General features: G+C 40.6%; 1 protein-coding gene and 1 pseudogene across 3 annotated transcripts; one reads left to right on the top strand and one right to left on the bottom strand.

Moving 5' to 3' along the window:
- Positions 1-10,561: 10,561 nt before the first annotated feature.
- On the bottom strand, positions 10,562-22,138 carry BBS12 (Bardet-Biedl syndrome 12). Of its 3 annotated transcripts, XM_054030007.1 has the most exons (3): positions 22,048-22,137; positions 16,907-16,992; positions 10,562-15,385 (listed from the first exon to the last, which is right to left on the bottom strand). In XM_054030007.1, exon 3 carries the CDS (start codon positions 15,367-15,369, stop codon positions 13,195-13,197), a length of 2,175 nt encoding a protein of 724 aa, XP_053885982.1. In that variant the 5' UTR covers positions 15,370-15,385; positions 16,907-16,992; positions 22,048-22,137; the 3' UTR covers positions 10,562-13,194. The 3 variants fall into 3 exon arrangements, with proteins under 3 accessions (XP_053885982.1, XP_053885981.1, XP_053885983.1); XM_054030006.1 differs by lacking the exon at positions 16,907-16,992 and having other exon boundaries at positions 22,048-22,138; XM_054030008.1 differs by lacking the exon at positions 22,048-22,137 and having other exon boundaries at positions 16,851-16,909.
- Positions 20,896-21,023, top strand: LOC128838774 (U4 spliceosomal RNA; annotated as a pseudogene).
- Positions 22,139-22,155: the final 17 nt, after the last annotated feature.

Genomic DNA, 22,155 nt, shown 5'->3' with positions numbered 1-22,155 from the left:
TGACATGAGGCAACTGGCAAATCTTTACAGTGTATAGTTTTATAGCAAAAAGAACAGGAGTACTTGTGGCACCTTAGAGACCAACAAATTTATTTGAGCATAAGCTTTCGTGGGCTACTGCCCACTTCTTCGGATGCATAGAAAGCTTACCGCTATAATTAAACTGGCAAAACCCTCTTAGAGTAGATGTAGCTATACTGGTATAAAAAAGTGCTTATAGCATTAAAGCTTATGCTATTCAGAACCATTATAACATAACTACAGGCATGCAGTTGTGATATTTGTGTGTACAGTTACAGGTATGGATGCAATTATGAACAAATGCATTTGCATATATAATCAGAGTTTTCATGTGCAATTGCTCACTCAAATCTTTGCAGCAGACTCTGGGTCTCCCTGTATGAGAATTAGATTAGTACATTAGTGCACACACGAGATTGTAGCATAAATTTTTTTAGAACTATGACAAGGTTAAATAAATCAATTCTGTACTAATCAACTACAGAGCTGTAGAGTGATTAAGAACTTTAACTGTATGTTAAAGAGATTTAATTTGTTCAGGCTAGTGAAGTATTAATACCTAAGAAATAAATGAATCCCTCCATATGGGCTGGGGCTTCTTTTGACACTCTGCTTTTAGATGCAGTTAAGGGGACCACATTAAAAAAACCTGACAAAAATAGGGCAAGAGTTCCACTCCTTGGTTCCTGTCTACTTCAAAGTTCTGCAACTAGAATTTAGCACTTGATAACTGAAGAATCAGAAGAGTTCTGCTTGTTCTTTTGTAGCTGTGTCGGCTCTGCTGTACTAAGAGGGAGTAAAAATCTTACTTTAGTCAGTCAGGATATGACTGATTATGCACTAGAAGGAGTTTTTGTTGTTTTTTGTTGTTGTTTTTAAAAAAAGACAGTCACTCCTGACAACTAGACTTAAAACTAGATTATAATTTCTGCCTAATATATTACCCTACTATAAACAAGCAACCCCTCAAAAAGGTGAGTAGCTTGGTGTCTGAGATTGAAACAAACAATATTTCCTCAAATACTTGCTTCCCATTGTCTTCCAGGGAGGTGACTTAAAGAGTCCATTGCAGGTGTTTGCATCCATTGTCGTTTGCATACCCTTTCAGTAGTTTGACACTTGAATGTTTTGTAATAGTGTTGTGTCCCAGAAAAATAGAATTCCTTAACATCCTCTCAGATTCTTACTTTAGCAGGGAATCAGAGTTATGCTATGGTACCCGTATCAATAAAGGATTCCTCCTTCACCCACTCCTTGCATGAGATTTATCTCCCATGACCTGGTCTGTGTTAGCAAATTCAGGTCTTTTAAGTGCATCTTGGCTTCCAAGAGTATTTTTTTTATATGGGCTGCAGCTCATAGAAAGCTATCTTTCTGCCTGAGCCTGCACCATTAAGTTACTGGCAAAACTTCCATTACAGTCAATAGGGCAGAATCAAATCTCCTATCCCAAAAGTTGGTGCATTACCATGATGGTACCAATAGAAATTGACTCACTCTTTGTTAAATCTTTTCTCTAGATATTAGATTGTCCTAGGTATCAACATCCACAAAGTATCAGAGGGGTAGCCGTGTTAGTCTGGATCCGTAAAAAGCGACGGAGTCCTGTGGCACCTTATAGACTAACGGACGTATTGGAACATAAGCTTTTGTGGGTGAATACCCACTTTGTCATATGAATGTAGTGGAAATTTCCAGAGGCAGGTAACATCCACAAAGATGCTGCTGTCAGATCATGTTTTTGATGTTCCTTCTATTTTATTTGTTTTAGCCTGTCCTTTGCCGCTTTTGTCAGTTCTAGTTTTGGGATTATGTATCCCATGCTGCACTGAGTCCAACAGATTAGGAGATATGAATCAGAGGTGCCAGAGCCTAGCAGAACTGGTAATGGCTTAAAAAATAAAAATAAGTGACAGGAGACATTGAGATTAAAAATATCAACATCCCATGTCAAAATATACAAAGTAAATATCCTTAAACTCAAATAACTTATCAAACAGCATTTTTCCTCTTTGCCCACATGTAACTTTTGATTCTCAATGGAAGTATTCTGTTAGTGTGTACAGTGAAATTGACATTTATCAATAAAAATCTAATCTTGAAACCTATTTCTATTACAGTAAAGCTCAAAGACCCAAATCAGGAGCAGACTCCATGGTGTTAATGCAGTCTTCCTATGAGTTTTTATATGATACTCACAGTAAAGTTTATAATGTTAACAGAGAAAACAGAAAATATGCATGCAAGCAAAGTGACATAGGGACATCTTACTTTCCTTCATCCTCCATCTCTCTTTCCAGGTATCCTAGCCAGTCTGCTAAACCTCATAAATGTGATCATCAGGGGGTCAAGATGCACTGATGCAGGGGTGTATGCCATACCATCAGAGAAGTGTTGGTAACTCCATATGTTTCTGCAGAATCAATCTTTTCGTTAAAAGAAACAGTTTCTTCCATTCAGAATAGTATCTAAACGTTAGAGTCTATGCAGTGACTAGTCTATACTAGTAGAGCTTATGTTTCATTCTAAGGGCCAAATGTTGCCCCACCCCTCTATGCGCCCCATCTTTCACTCTTCTGGAATGAAAGAGCCTGAACACAGAGCACCCACTCTGAGTGTCAGGAATAACATACGGGGTAGATCCACCAAACTACTGTATGGCCTCAGAGACTGTGGAGAAGAGTGGCCAGTAACTTTGTCACTGCATCAATCTACAGGCCTAAATCCAGAGTGCCTTGAGTGCACAGGGATCACAGCTACTACTATGGTCAACAGGCTGTGGCAGTGGCATGATTACACAAACACACAGCTCCAAGCCACTGACAAACCTAAGGGCAGCGGCATTGGCAATGGAGCTGTCTATTTGCTGCTTCAGGAAGACAAACACTGCATCAATTATATTTAGAAGGGTATATTCACAGGTACATTGACTAGAAATGTGAGGGTTTTTTAAAGCTGAAAGCTTAAGCTGAAGAAATGGTTCCCCATTTCCCTCCCTGCAATTGTACACACCACACACCCTGCCATGCAACTGGTGAGGGGATTTTTCAAATCCTCATCAGAATTCAGCAGACTTATATTACTTTATATTAAAATTTCATAGTGAAGTACTGAAGGAGGTTTCGGTCAATATGCTTAGTATTAGACTCTAACAAGCATATTACAGGCCAGATTCTGCCCTTTGAATACAACACCAGTCAATGGGAGTGGCATGTGCACATATGAGAGACAGCATTTGGACAGATTTGATTTCCAGATATGAGGTAGTGGATTTTATAATGCCTCTTGAGAATTTTAATGTGAGTAATTTAGACAGCATTCCAACTGGAATCAACTGAAATTTGTCTGTTATCTCCAGGGATTGGTTTATCCCAAAAGGCAAAATATCAGTAAACAAAAACTTGGATAAATAATATGGAGAGGAGGTCCTCAAGTACAGTTAATTAGTTGTGGTTCTGCTCTGAAAAGCAGCCATAGAAATATCACAGGGTTCCATGTTGGGCTGTCAGTAACCACCAGATCAGAGTTTGCTCAGTTTTCAAGTTAAAAAAATATTAAGACTAATGGAGTTATGCAGGTGTCACAAAGGTTGCATCGTCTCCTGACCTTCTCAACACCATCAAAACTACCAGATAAATAAGAGTATATACTGTCAGCTAGTTATTTAAAATGCAAATAATGCTGTTACCTTAGAACACAATTCAAATAACATACTCTTAATAAAATACATTGTAATTTAATACAAGTTTTCCACTGATTTCATACAACTAAAGACAAAATCCTTGATGTTTCATTTATAGTTTCCCATCTTTATTGCATTAAAAAAAAAAAAAAAAAGCGGCCTTATTTTTGTGGCCAGAAAGAGGTAGTTGGTGCAAATTGCAACCAGTAAGGTACTAGGAGATAATAGTCTCGGCAGCATATCCATTATAATTCCAGTTAGGATGAGCATGCAGTTATAAATTGATGTAGTTCAGTGAAAAATAGGAATACGAGATTATTCCACTGAACTGCACAAGTGAAATAACAAATAAAGTTAAAGCACAAATAAAGGTTAAAAATTAAAAAAAGTTAAGATTTTTATCTTTAAAAAGTTTCATTAAATATTTTTTCCTCTTTGTTGTTTACTTCAGAGAGGAAGCTTGCCTTGAAAGCATGTTACACACAAGCCTTATATAGCTTCTGCTCTGAGGTTAGTACAGGAAGCTGGCCTACTTTTTATAGTAATAAAACCAGCCTGTGTGTGCTGTTAGTTGACTGCAAGATTCCCTATTTACTTTTCATCCACAGCAAAAAAAGCCTAGACAAACAATCTTCACTCCACAAAGGAGCACATGTTGGAAACATTTATTCTAATACAGTATCAGCCAAGCAATCAAAATGCTAAAGAGGAAATAAAAAGACAGAAAGTTTCCCCCAAAAAAGAGAAAACCCCAACAACTCCGGAGTCTCATACGATTTCTTTTTGCTAGGTGCTAATTAGTATTTTTACTAAGACAGATTTCATTGAGGATAGTGTGAACATACATAATACTTTGTAGTTCTTAACATACTGTAGTCCTACACTTCAAAAATAGTGTATCAAAGTTTGTCTGCATCAATTTCCAAATTCAGTGTAGGTAATTTAGTGTTTCATTACCACTTGTCAGATTCTATATTAGTGAATGTCAAGGTGTCAGTCTGATCTTTGTGACTAAAGGTGCAAATCAGGAATGTGAAGCACAGGACAAAAATCAGGCTCTTGAAACTCAGTGTATACTATGAAAAAAATGACTATATCAGCAATATATACTATACATCACATCTTTCAACCCTCTCAGAGATAATCATAGGAACCAAAATATAGAAGAATGCAGCTCAGAAACAGGTGCTCTGGACAGACACTATTTTAAATACCATAGCTATGATTTTGGAATACAACATTCTTCTCTACTCTTTCATGAAAGAAACGGGGAAAAATATTTAGTGTTAAGTTTAGCATATTTCAGAGGTATGGTCCGATCTATCTGTATTCTTTTTTCTAGTTTCCATGAGCATTTCAAGGCAGTATTTGCGGGCTCATACAGGCAAGCTATGTATGCTTTTGTTGGCTGGGTTAGATTGGTTTTGTTTGTTAACCATTTGATGAAGATATTCATCTCTCTCTTTAGTCTGTATGTCACTGTTTGGCTTACTGAGGGATTAACAAAATAAATTAACATTTTAAGAATGATATTTTAAGGGAAAATTCTTCCATCAGAGCATACTAAAATGGAGGTGAAGATTGCCATCTGCTGGCTAAAATATGTAGAGTACAAGACCACCACTTAGAACTTACATGTGCTTTACACATTCAAAGCACTGTACAAACTGACTAATCTCCACAGCCCTGTGAAGTAGGGATCTCTCATTATTCCCATTTCTGCACGTGGTAAAAGTTAGGTAGATTAAATGGTTTTCTCAAGGCCACATTGAGTTAGTGGCAGAGCTGATGTTAGAACACAGGACTTCTTGACTGTCCACTCTTTGCTACCTCCTCCAGAGCACTACTCGCTATTTACCTGACAAGGTATTACTCACCACAGGGTAAGGACAATATGTAGATTCTACACCTGAGCTAGTAGATTGTCATAAGAATTTTTGAAGCTGATGTACAGCATTCTGAAGAACTTGCTTTGCCTTCGGTATTTTGAAATTACCATCTTCAGGTTAGCATATTCTTTTATTAGAGCTGGTGGCAGAGTCAGACATTTTATTATCCTATAACAAGTTACTTTATTTCATGTTAATAATTCTTAAATATTTTAATATAAACTACCAAAACTCCCATGACAATGAGCATAATTAGATATTTGTGTTAGCCACTGTATTACCTCCAGATAATAGCTGCTCTTTACAATACACAAAGACATGGCAAACCTACAGTATGCACCAAGGAGTGTTGATAACTATGCTTCCTTAATATATTGCATTCACCTAACCCTCTAGAGAACAGAGCCAGAGGGAAAGGGTTATTCACATGTATCATGCACAGAAAGTACTACTAATAAAAATATTACCATTTTAATAGCATCTAAAGTACACTAGATAATAGATAGAAGACAAAAAATATGTCTGTCACAAACAGCCTATAATCTAAGGTCCCACTACTGCCTCAAAGCAAATGCAGGTAGACTCCTGGGGCCATATGGAGCCACATTGAAACCAGTCTCACTGTTGCTCATTATAGCAACAGTGCCTGTATTAGATGTGACACAATCAGCAAAGTTGAGAAACAGTAGGGACTGACAACAGCTACAGCTATTCAGATTAGGCACAGGCACATCTTTGTGGCCAAGGTTTTCTTCTACTCCTAGAACATGTATATACACACACTATTTATACTTCTTTAATCCTTTTGTTGTTGACATCTGCTACATCTTATGCTCTGCAAGGGAACATGAAAGCAGTTTTTCTAGATAACATACATCTAGATATATAAATGGAAGCATCCCATGAGCTCCATATATTGCTTAGGTCACTTAAAGCAATAACAAGAACCACAACTGTTAGGAGATCCACTATGTAGGTAGTTTTGCCCTTTGGAGAATCATTACAGATATCATACCTCTTCAGACTGGCAATCCTCACAGATCCTCTTCCCTGAGCTGACAAGGTGATTTAGCTCTCCAATCCAACCAAGCCTCTCTTCTCATGAAAAGCAAACAATCTTTCAGCTTCATTCACTCAGTAGTCTTCTTCAAAGAGTATGCTTTGGAGAAAGGAAAATGCAGTCTCTTCTAACCTTATCTGGAAGCCAGAAACCCCCTAAACAAGGACAAGTGCTAACAGACAATCTGAAACCCATACATGTATCTTAGTTACCACAGGTTTTTCCCTTCATTAATTTCCCACTCACTCTGTCTTATCCTATAAAAGCTACTTTAACACAGCTCCTCTAAGACCCAGTGTTTCCTTGGTACTGAAACTACACTGATACTCCTCCCCAGCATGCCTTGCAACAGCTCACAAGCAGGTGACCTTCTGGAGACTCTAATCACCACAATACTGTTCCTTAAAGGGCCAGAACTTGGAACTGGGATATACTACCTAAGGCAGTCCTTAAAATTACAGCACACCTTGTGACAAGGATCTGCTTTCTGTGACAGATATCATTAGAGCTATTGAACTGGGACTCCTACTGCCATGCTTAATGTATCACAGAGAGGTACAGATGGGCAGAGAGGCATAACTGTTGGCAAAAGGTACAGGGAGCAGGGATGGTCTGTGATGCTCCCGAGTGACTCCCTGGACACCTGTATGCCTGTCACCATTCCCACTGCAAAGCCCAGTTCTCTGGCCCAATGCCTCTGTTGTCTCACCTAATCCTCAATCCAAAATGAAGCTCTTCCTTCTTTTTCCACTTACGTTGGTTTACATCAGTTTTATTAGCACTTACTTTTATTCATAAAATTAATACAAATCAGCAGAATCAAAAAACAATGTAAGAACAAGGATTAGGAGAGTGTGTTTGGGGGGAATCATGAAACTAGGGTGCCCATTGGGGCCAGGCAATTGGGCTCTACTGTGGCGCTCATGACACAAGTATAGCAGGGCCAGGGAGTCAGTGATAAGCCCCACTGCCCAGCTTCCCACCAATGTATGTTTTGGCTCTCCATCATGAAACATCCTCACCCCTCAAATGTACAATCTTAACTCTGAACATACCAATTAATATACAAATAACAGATTATGTTTTTAGTGATTGCATTGACAGAAAATAGTTTGAGCCACAGTAATTGTGAGTTAATGTTTTTTGTGTGCAAATATTCCTGGGTTTTTAATGTCAACATTAATCAGTATCAATGCTTACAAGTACAATGGAGCAATAGGATGGGGCAGAGAGGGGATCATTGGGCAGGTAGCATCAAGAGCACGTCAATGGTATAGGATGCGCTATCTACAGCTAATATAGAGTACTATATCTCTATTTGCCTAGTCTATGAAAAAGCAAATGTCTAATTACCAAATGATATCTGAAACCTTTTCAGAAGAGATTTACATTACAGCATTTAAATGTACCATTATATGCCTGTAAAAGCCCTATTGGAAATTTTACATCATTTTGGATTCTATCAGTAGTTAGTGTGTAATTTTTTTCAGTTTCTAAGAGCTCTGTAAATAGACATTTGGACACATTGAACACAATTATCTTACGCAGCTTTTTCCACAATCCTCTGAGGCCTATTACTCAAATCAATTGTAACTAGATCTCTTCTGAGGATCAGGGTTATGCAATACCAAAAAACAAGAGAGTCAAGAGAAAAAAAAGACAATAGTGCCAAACTTGACTACGCAATTACAAACACTTTGGTGGGAGGTTTTGTTTACATTTATGTGTAGTGCTCACAGTTCCTTATGTCCCCCTTGAATCACTCAGCTTTTCCCTTCTAACCTCCTAATACTTCTGGAATGTAGTTAATAACTTGGTAAGTGCTAATTGCATAGTCAAGTAAAAATGAATCCCTGGATGATTAAAGATGTAATCACTAAGTAGCTGAAGGAGATCTGGTCTATTCTGTTGAGGAGTGTTAGTAACTTGTTTCAAAACTAAAATTCTAAAAACCTATCCTAGGCATGAGAGTGTTCCAAAATTAACCGATTCCTGAATTCTGAAGTTTATAGACAATTTTATATTAGAGAAAGCCAAATAAATGTGGAGATTTTTTTTTAACTTTTCAAAGTAGACTTACATTTAGGGCTGCCATTTTAAAAGTTTTTATTTAACATTTTTGAAAAATAAACAAAAAATCTGCTCCTTTAATCACAAAAATGGTCATAGTAACAGCTTCTTTCAATTATATGTTAGTAGAATGTGTGTGTCATAGATTATATTTCATGGCTATATGGAGTCTCAATATGACCTTAACAACATAGCTATGAGCAGCATCTCCTATATAGATATTATCTATGAAAATTTTACTAGTCTTATAATTCCTCTCTGTATACCTCACAATGGACTAGATATTTAGCTAGTGTAAAGCAGTGTAACTCCAATGTAGTCAAAGGAGCTACACCAAGTTACATAAACTGAGGATCTGTTTCATCCAGATTATGTAGAGAGCATAAAGGACATTTGGTGGGCTCATGTCATGTGAGTAGTGACAATGGTCCTCTGGACTGCTGAAGACCAGGAGAAACTCCTCAGGGACCCCTGTCTTCACCCCATGGCTAAGGTTTGTTTAGGGCCTGAGTTGGCTATCTGGCTTGCTGTGGGAATCCTTAAAGTATTCGTAGGCTGTGGGGATACAACAATACCAGCTGTGTTATGAAAGGGGGGGAAAATGGGGTTACTGCAGAAGAATGGCCAGTAATTTGTGGGAGCCAGGGGCTGTTTCAGGTGGAAATGAGGAAGTGGAATATTTTTCACAGGGCAAGGGATAGGTGAAGTGTTGTGGAATTGTGGGTGGGGAAAAACGGGTTGGGAGAGCCAAAATATATGGGAGATGAGGAAAGGTAGGGAGATGAGCTAGTATGAAGGGCACAAGGTTTAGATTAGGTCTGGTGCCATACACTTGGAGCCCACTAACAGAGACTTCTTAGGGACCGCCCCCCCCACCCAATCCTTCTTTCCCACAAGCTTTAGCCATTTATAGTCATCAGGAGCTGACAAAACTAATTGAGGTGCCTGAGGGATGGGCCCTCAGAGGAGCTTCAGAAGGCTGCAAGGCACCTGGATATGATGATGTCTATGACAGGAAGCAGGAGGGCTGGAGAATGAATTAAGGGGTCAAGGAGCCTTCAGAGTAAATGGGAAGGCTGTAGTTGGACAGTGGTGCTTGAGCTATTTCATCCCTCTGCTCCACAATACCTTCTCTAGAGCGAGAGACACAGAGGACGAGAAGCATAAAGGAAAAGGGTGACATCTAGTCAGACCAATACATAGGAAGTGACAAAGGCCCACCATATTTACAATATTTTTAAGTAACTGCTCTGATTTTGTGACTGCCCTTTTACTGAGCCAGGACTTACAGTAAAACAGCTCTTTTTTTCCCCTCTAGAAAATTCTTGGCCTCCAATGTCATGCCGATACCCCACCCCAAAAGAAGTGTATAGAATCAGATTACAAATAGCAGCAGTGGTTTTGATGAGTAAATCTAATCATATTTAATCCAAATGGTGTCAGCCATTACAGTGATGACAAAAAAATGCTCAAGAGCAGGAATTAGTTTTAGTACCACCATTTACAGTCTTTTTTCTATTTTGTTTTCACCCGAAGTATGAGACACTCACTGTGAAGTTTACTCAAAGTATTAGTTTGAGAAACTGTCTCCACAGTTATAAGCTTTTCTGTTACAACTAATACCAATTCCATCTTGGCTCGGCTTACTATTTAAATGCTGCTAGATGGTAAAATGACTCTTGACTAAGTTATCCAGACTCAGATTTGGTCTTTTGCCACAATGAAAGCATTATAGAATGCTGGCTGTAAATCGTCATCCCTTGTTTTGTTGAAAATGAATAACCAAAAGAACCCAAAGGAAACCAGGTAGATTTTAATTTTATTTTATTTAGAGGGGGCAAATATTGTCAAAAGGGGGTGTTTCAAGTGAGACCTTTTCCAAGATTTGACAGCCTATGTAGTATATATTTCTTACAATAAGAAATGTATGCCCTATTTATAAACACAAAATTATGGTCTCTTCCTGCAAACAATACCAAATGTAGTACTAATGAGTATAATCTACTGCAGGCTAGAGTACTAAATTTGTATTTGCAGTATATACAAATTGACTTAGCAGTATATTGAAAGGCATATCCATATACACATTCTCATTTTCTCTACATATTTAAAATGGATGAATGATTCCTACTTCCCTGTCTTCCCATAGCATTAAAGAACATTAAAAACACAGCAGCTTTTTGTAGTGCGTCAAAACACACATTATACTGTCAGTACAAGTTCAAAATATAGATATTTTCAAATAGTTTTTTATATTAAACTGAAATGAAAAGGGGTTATAAAGGATGTGTAAATCTAAATAAACACTTGTCTTTTGCTATATTACATTACATTTAATTCAAAATACCTACCTACCTCTTTGATAGCATATTTCATCCATAGCTCTCTAAGCACTTTATAAATAAGGTCTATACCAGTGATGGGCTGCATGCGGGCCGCAGGTTGCCTATCAGGGTACTCTGATTGCGGGCTGCGAGACATTTTGCTGACGTTGACCGTCCACAGGCACACCACACCGCAGCTCCCAGTGGCCATGGTTCTGTTCCCGGCCAATGGGAGCTGTAGGAAGCGGCGGACAGCATATCCTTGCGGCCCCTTCACCTGCAAGCGCCGCTTCCCACAGCTCCCATTGGCCGGAACAGAGAATCGTGGCTACTAGGAGCTGTGGGGCACAGTGCCTGCAGATGGTAAATGTCAGCAAAATGTCTTGTGGCCCGCAATTAGATTACCTTGATGTGCCACAGGTTGCCCACCACTGGTCTATACTATCATCCCCCTTTTAAAATGTAGAAAATGAGGCACAGAGGTAAATTGTCATGCCCAAGACTATAATATAGCCCCTAGGCAGGTTTCTGCTTAATAAAAGTTGGAAATATAACCTTTTGAGGGGTAATGTTATATAATATGAAAGCTAGTTTCCCTTCTCACAAGAGACAATTCACTTAAAGTTGTAAGAAAAGTAACACTTAGGAAAAGGAAGGTAATGGCAATGGCTTAAGCCAGGCACAGTTCAAGCTTTCTCAGTCAGCTCTTTCCAGTGCACCTCAATCTTAACTAGTAATACTTGTGATTCCACTTTTAACATATCTACTCTGTCTATAGATACCACCATGACTGCTATTTCTTCTAGGAGGACCTCTCAGCACCCTCTCTAAATAGAGGCATAGGGAAGTTCCCTCTTCCAAGAGAGTAGTTACCCCTCTAACATAACTGCGTAATGTCTTATATGGTCACCTGAGCACTTGTTGGTGGCAAGTTTGTTGCCTGATTCTCTGCTGGCATGAACCTACTGAAGTTAACATCACAACGTTGATTCAGGATAGCTGAGGAGCTGATCCTGGGTATTCACTACTTGGAATAATATTCAGTGAAGTATGCTTAATAATTCTCACCTTCTCGGACTTCCAAACAAAGAGCAATGTCCCCTCAACTGACAATAGCTCGTCTCTGAAGCACTTAGAATGGGACCTGCAAAGAAAGAGTGCCCACTTCCTCATCCACACAGAAGGCACAAGATGTAGGGTTTTCCTCATTGTACTTTTTGCATAAAGATTTCTCTTCCCTGTTTTTGGTTGAGCTCTTCATAGAAGTCCAGAGAAACTAAGAGAAGTTTTCTCAACCCTTAGCTAAATGGGTGAAGTGTTGAATCGTCCCTCTCAACAGCATCAGGCATTTGTGGAAATGGTGGTCACAAATTAAAAAAAAAAAAAAAAAAAGCCAACTAAAAAAACATTTGTTACTTGTTATGTCAATCTCACTAGTATTTGAGTCATCTAAGCTCTTCCAGGAACAGGGTAGACAAGACCTGAAGTTTCTTATGTGAAAAAAACCACTAGAAATAAGAAATGAGGGTAGACAAAGCAAAGCCCCCTTAAAAATCACAGAACACCCACAAAAACAGCAGTTGAGACAGAAGGGTGTTACTCCTTTGCTATAGCAGGTGAATAAGGGCAAGAACTGACTTTGTAGTAAAGGGAAATCTGTGGATGAAGCCCTCAGCTGCCCCCCGCCAGTTTTGCAAAGCACAAACATGCCAGAAACCCAGACCAAATTTCAGCCTTTTCTCTTCACCTGAAGAGTCTGGAGCTGTATTTTGCTTCCTATGCCACGTAGCATAAGAAGTGGGGAGGAGAGTTAATAGAGAGAGCATGGGAACAAACAGGCACTTTTGTTGCTTAGAGACAGTGAGCTCATTTCCATTAGTATCTCCACCTAGCAGCTTCATACTTCTCTCATGCATCAATTTGACCTTATCACAGTGTAGAGTGGATGGACACCCAGATGCAAACTCCATTTCTAGAAAGTAAAAGCTACAGCATTATCTAGTTTGCCTCTAGATCCATGTGCTGAATTTTATTTGTAAATATCATTGGCATAACCCCTAAAAAGTTTGCTTTATAGCTGCACAAACACTGTGTACCTGCAAATTTTCCACCCACTGAGTTAGAGTCCTAAATAAAGCCTACCACGTCCTATAAAAATATGAACTCACTGGATACATGTGAATTTAATAACTGATTTATCTTAGGACCTGTGATAATTTCAGCATCTGTTTGAAGCACTAATAGCACCAAGTCTAGAGCTCTGCGCCATGCCTCCACCTTGGGTGTAACATTGTCATATATCTTTACAGCCTCCTCGGGTTTAGCTGAAAGACCAAAATCCACCATGACCTTATCTCCTTTATTGAACTCTTTCAGGATATATGCTGAAGGAGAACCACAGTCTGCTGCTTTTTTGAGATGATGCTCAATGGAAGCGCTTGCTTCAAACTCTGATGCATAATGAGCAGTGTTACACATGACTCTTGAAAGGTACTGATGCCAACCACTTGCCAGAGCTTTAAGCACAACTGGTTTATACTGCGTCAATGATTTTGTCAGCCAACCAGATGACATGTAAAAATCCCCTGAAGGTTTTTTATGTGGTTGCTTTAATGATTGTTCTTCAAGCGTCTTAAGATGACTGAGGCACAACAGTTCAACAGCACCACCTCCAGGAAAAACTTTCTGGTCAGTTAGAGCATGATGCAGGCGATAAGCACAAGTCCAGAACTGATCTTCAGTGACTTGCATCTTTGAAGTTACTGTGCTACTAAGCACAGCTGTTACCAGATGAATTCCTTCAGCTTTTATACTGATTGGCACTTTGTTATCCAATTCCATTGTGCTCAAGTCACCAGTTCTCCAGAAATCCACCCAGACACTGCTACCCATGCAATGACTATTTACCTGGGAAAGGTATGTCACCAGCTGCACTCCTGTGGCCTTCCCAAAAGCATGTAGCACATTGAGAGTTACTGGATTGATTATCAATATGTTATTCAGGATGCATCTTTCCATTAAACTTTCACACACATTTCCTTTTACCAAAACTAAATTTACTTTTGCTTGTATTAAAATATCTAACACACAATTTATCCATAAACTTTCTGAGCTACTTTCTTGTAAGCCTACATTTTCCAATATTGTTCGGATATTTGATGGTCTATTAAATCCCAAGTGACGATACTTTTCTGTTAGATCACCATCTACAAGTAGAATCTGAAGCGGTCTATCCTGAAGTTGCTTGGCAACAGTGGCTTTCTCTGGTGATACTAAAGTGATATACCCTGGACACACACAAGAATAATGTTCAGACAATCCTGGTAAACAGCATGTCACAACTTCTGCAATATTAAATTGAGAAGAACCTGCGTGATCAGCTACTTGTTGCTGGCATCTGACAATATCCTGTACCAATTTCATGCTAGACTGATTCCCATGGCTAAGAGCCATTGCCAATTGTTCAAAATCATTAAATTCATAAGGACATGCTGCAGGCCCAGTGGGAGGACCCCCAAAACTGTCTACTTGGAGTGAACAATGTTTTTTTCCTGGAGTGTTAAAGTATCTACTATGAGTTAATCTTGTTCTTTTGGTATAGCTGGATGCAATCAAACTGCTTCCAGGAACCGCAGGCATAGTTTTATTGCCCACTAGTTCAACCAATGAGGGTGTTATATAGTCTGTAGGGCATAGGTGTGAATTCAAACATCTGTTATGAAGATCGCAAGGGCTTGCTTGATGAGAATGAAGGCCTTCTGGAACACTTTCTTCTTTAGATACAGGAACCTCTTTAAGAATATGCACAAGAGAATTTAAAAAACTGTTAGCTCCAATACCAGGAGTTTTATTTTCAATAATTTGGGGCCCCAAACTGCTAGAACTGAAGTGAATGGGAGCAGAATCAGGCCCTTTATATGAATCATGTACTGAGAGCTGAAGACACTGGACTTTTTCACTGCAAGAGTTCAATCCTTCAGACATCACAGATACTATTAGTGAAAAAGGAACATTCTGCTGAAGGCATTCAAGTACAGCACTGCTCCATGCACCAATAAGAAATAACTGGGTAGTCATTCCAGTTTTATATTCTTTATTCTGTGCCTGAATTGTTTCATTAAGAAGCTGTCCCACTGCACTAGTTAAATCCAAACTTTCAAGAAGTCTAACTGCAGAACAAGTCAAAACACTCTCACTGGTGCTTTCATCTACAATAAATGTATATGATTTTACTGGCCCTAAAAGTGTTCTTCCTATTGATGCTAAAGATGAAAGCTGCTGAAGTCCAATGTGACGTCTTCTGTTCACATTTCTGAAAGCCATGATCAGCAGTCAATATCTGTAAACAAAATACAAGTTTATTGCTTCTGTTCTTATTGTACTAGACTTCACAAAAAATTAACAGTACACAATATATAATTAACAAAAATTAACTGAATGCAGATTGGGTGAAGTAATTTTACACTGCATGTATTATATTATAAAATGTTCACGTCGGACGCATGGAGTTGTTGAAATGTTGCACTGCAACGACATTACAGAAGATTTTTTTCTCAAAATTAAAAGCTATTTTAATTTTACCCTATAAATCAAATATTTTATTTAATAAAGCAGATCAGATTTAATAATAAAAAAGACCACCACTCCTTAAGACCATATCCAAACCATTCCTCTCCCGACTTCTTTTCTTATGTCAAATCTTGCATTTGTCTTATTCAGAATGCATCTGGAAACATATCTTGTCTGCAAACACTAGTAGGCATAGGTTTTACTACCCTTAGTGATATCACTGACTTCAAACTGAGCTGGAAAGGGACCAGCTACCATATTTCCATGAAGATATTCCATTCCCATTCAGTGGCAGGATCTCCTAATATAGTCATGAAAAAATGGTCTAAAGCAGGGGTTCTCAAACTGGGGGTTGGGACCCTTCAGGGAGTCATGAGGTTATTACATGGGGGGTCGTGAGCTGTCAGCCTCCACTCCAAACCCTGCTTTGCCTCCTCCATTTATAATGGTGTTAAATATATTTAAAAGTGTTTTTAATTTATAAGGAGGCTTGCACTCAGAGGCTTGCTATGTGAAAGGGGTCACCAGTACAAAAGTTTGAGAACCACTGGTCTAAAGCCATACTTTTTATGCCTCATGAATAAAATACAAAGATTTTACAGCTTGGACTTCAATGGCACTGCTCAGAGAAAAACAATTTTAAATCACTTTAACGTGTCAAAACTGAATGCCTTCTCTTTCCCTATATAACCTCTCCACCCCACAGCCTCTTTCAGGGTGGAACCATCCGCTCTCCTCCCTGTCACTCAGGCCCAAAGAGATTGTCCTCTTTGACTCCTCCACCTTATTTGCCCCAAACGTTCAGGCCATTTACAAATTATATTGCTTCTCTCATCACAAGATTTCTAAGGGCATGTCACTCCGGAAAGTTAATTCACGGTGAATTAAGCCAAAGCAAACTAAGACCACTTTACTTCTGACCAAGAGCATCCACACAGGGGTTTAATAAGCTTTAACTAATGCTATTTAAAGTCACAAGTTTAGTTAATTTATCTGAACTTTCCTGAGTGTCCCTATGTAGACATGTCCCAAGATCGAAACTTTTCCCACTGACCCTCTAGCTAAAATTCTTGTCCAACCCCTCCTATTCTAATATATTACCTTCTACTCTTTGGCCTCTCTGACACCCACATAATCCCCCCTCCAGACTATATAAAATGCCACTGCTAAAATCATCTGCCTTGTTTGTTGTTCTGACCATGTCACCCGGTCTTTGAATTCCTCCAATGACTTACCCTCCTGTCCCACAGTCAAGATCAAGCTTTTTGTCCCCACATAACTTTGCCTTTACCATTTATTCATCCTTGTCTCTTTTCATGACATCCCCTGTCCCTCTTCCATTTCATTAACGAGGCTGCCTAGTAAATCTTTAAAGTTCTGCATGTAAGACACCAACATTTTTACAGGTTAATTTACACATTTGTTCCATGCAATGTCTTTGTAGGCCACAACAACGGGCCAAAAGTATCTTACCTCTGAACTAAGGCTTAAAGGAACCATTGAAGTTTGAATTGAACACCACTTTCTTTTAATTTACTTAGTAAGACTTAAGTAAAATATAAGTCAGTTCCAAGAGAATCACTGACTCAGAATAATTTTATTCCATGTCTGTAGTTATTGTGATTATTTTTAAAATAGGATTTTAAATAAGCAACTCATTTTAACTTCTGAAATTGTACTGAAGAGGGATGGGAAGGGGAATGTGCACCTAAAAAAAGAAAAAAAGGCCTAAGTGTTTCTGGCAATTTTTCTTGGCAGCCTCTTGTGGTAATAATCTAGGCTTGTCATGCTATATATCAGTGTTTTCCACAAACAATCCTCATTTTTCATTAGTGGAATCCTTAACAATTTTACTTGCCAGTTACATCATTATTTCTTTATTTATCCGGACACTGTGGCGAATGACGACAGACACAAGGATGGATTTTAAGCAGCAGACTGAAACTTCATTAAACTTGTGGGGAACTTGCTGACCTGTCACCCATACGCTCACATACCAGACATTTTAAATGGTTTCAGTGCAGGAGTTACAAGGTTCCTACCAAATGAACCAATAACTTAGAGCAGACCCTCTCAGCTTACCCCTAGGATTCAGCTCACTCTTCTGAATCCTATCAGTATCCCCACCACCCATGAGGGGGACAGAGGTTACTAAATGGTAGGAAGCATCAGCCCGTGAAGGCCATGAGGTCTTCCGCATCCCATCAGCACAAAGCCCAGGTCTTCTACTTCTGGGAATCCTTTTTAAATGCACTGGAAAGTGGCTGCAAGGTGCAACAAACTAACATCCCTATCAACTACCAAAGCTATGTCCACACTTAAACTGCTGCAGCGGTTCAGCAAAAACGCTCAATACAGTGAGGGAAGGGGTTCTCCTGTCACTGTAGTTAATCCTCCTCCGAGAGGCAGTAGCTAGGTTGATTGAAGAATTCTTCCATTAACCTAGCACTGACTACACCTGGAGTTAGGTTGGCTTTTTCACACTCTTGAACAACAGAGCTGGGTTGACCTAACGTTTTAGTGTAGACCTGGCCTCAATCCTATTCCTATTTAACCTAAGTGCACCTCCAGGATGATGGGGGAGGGGGGGAAACAAACAAACAAAAAAAACCACACACTACCAGAACTATGAGAATTTGGCCCCAATAGAAGAAAAACCCCTTCCTGACCCCCAGACAGGCAACTGGTCAGACCTGCAGCATCTGCAAGACACAGCTGTGAAAATATACTTACAGTTAACAGGGTAGGGCTGCTGAGCAAAAAGGCTCCACATGGGCCAAACTAGGGTTTAAATTATGAAAGGGGAAAATGAGAAACCAATCAGCTCCCTTCCTCTCTAGCTGGCCAGTGAGTAGATAAAGCCTCTGGAGGGGGGAAGGGCCACCCCTGCACACACACCCCCACTCCACCAATGACTGTTCTTTCTCTGTTTCTACTGGGACTGACCCAATCACCAGCAGTCCCATCAAAGTTTTCTACCTGTTGAGGAAGATGTGCCTGAACCTGTGCTTCTGCATGGGGGTTAAGAGGCACCTTGGTGCTGGAGGTGCTGTCTATCAGATGAGATGAAAAACCAAAGTCCTGTGATTTGTGATAACAGATACTGTGGCACCTTCTGTAAAACAGGCAGCCACACCAGTGCTATGGTCAAATTCCAACACTGTCAATTACAGGCTGTTCACCTAAAGTTTCCCCTGGTATTTCAACTGAAAAAGGTAATCCTCACTTCCTGTCCTAAATCTGGACTGCTGCTGTAAAACAGATGCTTCATTTCAGCCTATAGGATATACTAGAGATGTGAAGTAATCCCTACAGTGCTATGTATAACTTGTATATCAGGTCATAAAGCAATTTGGGTATCTTTTGCTTGAGACATTTTATTTAAAAGAGCCAGTGATACTCATTTTTGAGCTGTAAAAGTCTGTAACTTTTTTCTCTTCCATCATGCATACATGTATATTGGTAATAACCATAACATACACATGACTGTAACACAGGAAATCAACATGTAATACAAGACATTGCATTTAGAATTTCATTGTTTCTTACTTCTTCCTCCCCCCTTTCTCCACCTATCCAAAAAAAAAAGAAAAAAAAGAAAGTTAGTTTGGGTTATATTTTCAAGTTACCTAAATCAGAAAAGGCCAGGGAAGAGTGAAGAAAGAAAAGGAGGAAGACCCTGTAAGATAACGAAAGAGTAAGATGTGGTATTGTCTATGGAGAAGCATCAGTGGAGAAACTGAGGCCTTGTCTACACTGCAAATGCTTTGCCAGCCTAACTACGTTGGTATAGCTATGCTGGCAAAGACCCGTAGTGTAGACACAGTATATGCCAACAGAAAGCCACGTCTGAGTGACATCAGCTATACCGACAGAAGCACTCTTCTGTCAGCACAGCTGCATCTACACTGGGGGTTCTTCCAGCATAACTATGTCACCTAGGGGGTGTGATGTTTTAACTAGCCTGAGACCCTTTGACTGCCTTAATGGGTTTCTACCAACCCTACCTGACTTACAGGACCAACTCCACTGGAAATCCTATCCTCTGTAAACAGCAGAGCAGAAGAAAACTCTTTTCTAGAAAAAGAGTATGTTTCATTGCATCATCTTTTTTGGCCTAAAATGTGCAGCTTATTTTTACAATCTGAAGTAGAAAGAGAGACTGTATGTTTGTATTACTTTGCTTTGCTTTCCCTAGTAGCATCTTAATCTTTAAAGGTCTTTCCAGATTATAAAATTTTGAATCAATTTTCCAGCTCTTAGTATATCATCATGAAGTGTTAGTAAAAACTGCTGAATTGTCTGCACATAAGCGTACATACCCACCCACACACCCCATTGCTAGCCCTGGTGCAGCTGCAGTTACTGGAAAACAGGCAGCTGAAAAATGTTTTAGTTTACTATGAACCATGCAGAGTAATAGCAATTCCTTATCCCATCTACCTCAAGCATATTGCTATTTGGAGACTGATAGTTTCTCAGAAATTTTTCTGGCTAGAGACAGGGGGCTTGTCTACACTTACAGTACTGCAGTGGCACAGCGGCACTAGTGCTTCTGCAGTGCTTAGGGAAGATGCTACCTACACCGACTGAAGAGCTTCTCTGGTCAGTGTGAGTACTCCACCTCCCCGAGGTGTGGTCAGGGTCGGCTCCAGGATTTTTGCCGCCCCCAGCAGCAAAAAGAAAAAAAAAAAAAAAAAAGCCACGATCGTGATCTGCTCTACCGCTGCCGCTTCAGTCTTCGGTGGCAATTTGGCGGCTGGTTCTTCACTCCCAGAGGGAGTGAGGGATCCGCCGCCGAATTGCCGCCGAAGAGCCAGACATGCCGCCCCTCTCCATTGGCCGCCCCAAGCACCTGCTTGCTGGGCTGGTGCCTGGAGGTGGTGCCTATGTTGAAGGGAAAAGCCCTCCCGTTGACATAACACAGTCTACACTTGGAGTTAGGTTGGTATAATTGCGTTGCTCAACTATGTAGCTATTTTACAATCATAAGTCGGCAGTGTAGGCCAAGCCTAAGTCTTAAAAGACTGCATTTCTTTTTCACTTGAATACACACTTGGGGGGCTGGGCAGCTATGTACTTCGGGGGCTAGCCCAAGATATCACCCATGCCACCACAGCCACTGCTATTTTTAGCATGCTTGAGTGGAGTTAGTGTGGCTATATCTAGCTGCTCTGGGAAGCATGCTCCCAGCAGTTGTGTAGACATACCTTACTACTTCCCTAAGCCACCAGCAGCTGCAGAGAAGCGGGACCGTCTGTGCAGGAGCCACTTATGCAAGGTGTTGCACAGTGGCAGAATCACAGCCAATGAAGTTAATCTGAGGCGTGATTATTGCTAGTTGAAAACTATTCCCCAAGTCCTTTAAACATTGCCAGAGTGGCATAAAGGGGACACATAACTCAATGGAGAATTACCCCCTCCTTTTTTTATTTTAAATTAATACCTAGAACCTGAAGTTAAATTTTGCAACAGGGATGGTAAATTCCACAGCATCTCAGAACTAGGGTGCCTAGATGGCAAGTGTGAAAAATCAGGACACTTTTTTGGGGGGTGGGATGGAAGAGGGAGCAGATGTATAGTTGCCCATATAAAACAAAGCCCCTAATAACAGGATGGTCCCAGTAATAGCCGGACATCTGGTCACCCTATCTCAGAACACACTGGGCCCTGAGCGGGTGCACAGGCATCAGACTGTCTCCTGCTACATTCCTGACTCTGCCTGTTTGCACGTAAGGAAGGTATTCTTCACAAGCTCAATCTACAGGGCACGTGACAGCCTCTCATAAATTGTTGTGGCCAGTGACCGAGTCTCATAAGCCTGCATTCCTTTTCCCTAAAGAAGGGTCTGCAGCTCTGTTAAACACACAGGGAAACAACTGTGTACATTATATCAGTTTTAAAAAACGAAAGAGTGAAGGAGCAAACTGGCTAAAGGTGATGAGGCACTAGAACAGACTTTCCTCATTAGCAGAGGCCTCCCCCAACCTAGTCTTGCCAAGCGCACGGCCTATCTAGTATTGTACTCAAGTCGGAAACCACATAGCCCCCCAGACAGTTTCTCTCCCAGCCTCCTCCTAGACCAGCCCCTTGGAGCCACCGCTAAGGCGTCTCAGCGGGGAGGCTCTCTTCGCAGCCCATCCTTCACAGGTGCTGGCCCCACCCTCCATCCTCCCCGCCAGCCACGCGCCCCACAGGCGCTGGCCCAGCAGTGGAGTGAGAGAAGGCTGCAGCACACGGGTTACTAGCGCGACCCCCGGCTGGGCTGTTGTTACCCCAGCTGGGAAATGGACAAACCCCACTCGCCACAGCAGCTGAAAGCCGGGTTCCGCGGCTTGGGCCCTGGACAGAGGCAGGGCTGCTCTGCTGCCCGTGTGGGATCGGGACACCCGCCGCCCCTGCGGCCGTGGAGCCCCGGCCCGCACTACTGACCGCTCTCCGCCGCCAGCCCCGCTCTCGCTCTCCCTCACGCGCAGGGGAGGCCCCGGGCCGCCTGCGGAGGAGGGTCACTTCTGTTCTAGACGCGGCCGAACAGCCGCG

This window comes from Malaclemys terrapin, chromosome 5 (genome assembly GCF_027887155.1).
Source record: "Malaclemys terrapin pileata isolate rMalTer1 chromosome 5, rMalTer1.hap1, whole genome shotgun sequence".
Classification (NCBI taxonomy): domain Eukaryota; kingdom Metazoa; phylum Chordata; order Testudines; family Emydidae; genus Malaclemys; species Malaclemys terrapin.
This window is presented reverse-complemented; position numbering and strand designations above follow the sequence as displayed.

What these genes read in the sequence shown, in the direction of transcription:
- BBS12 (XM_054030006.1), bottom strand. Translation starts at nt 15,369, where the DNA reads ATGGCTTTCAGAAATGTGAACAGAAGACGTCACATTGGACTTCAGCAG.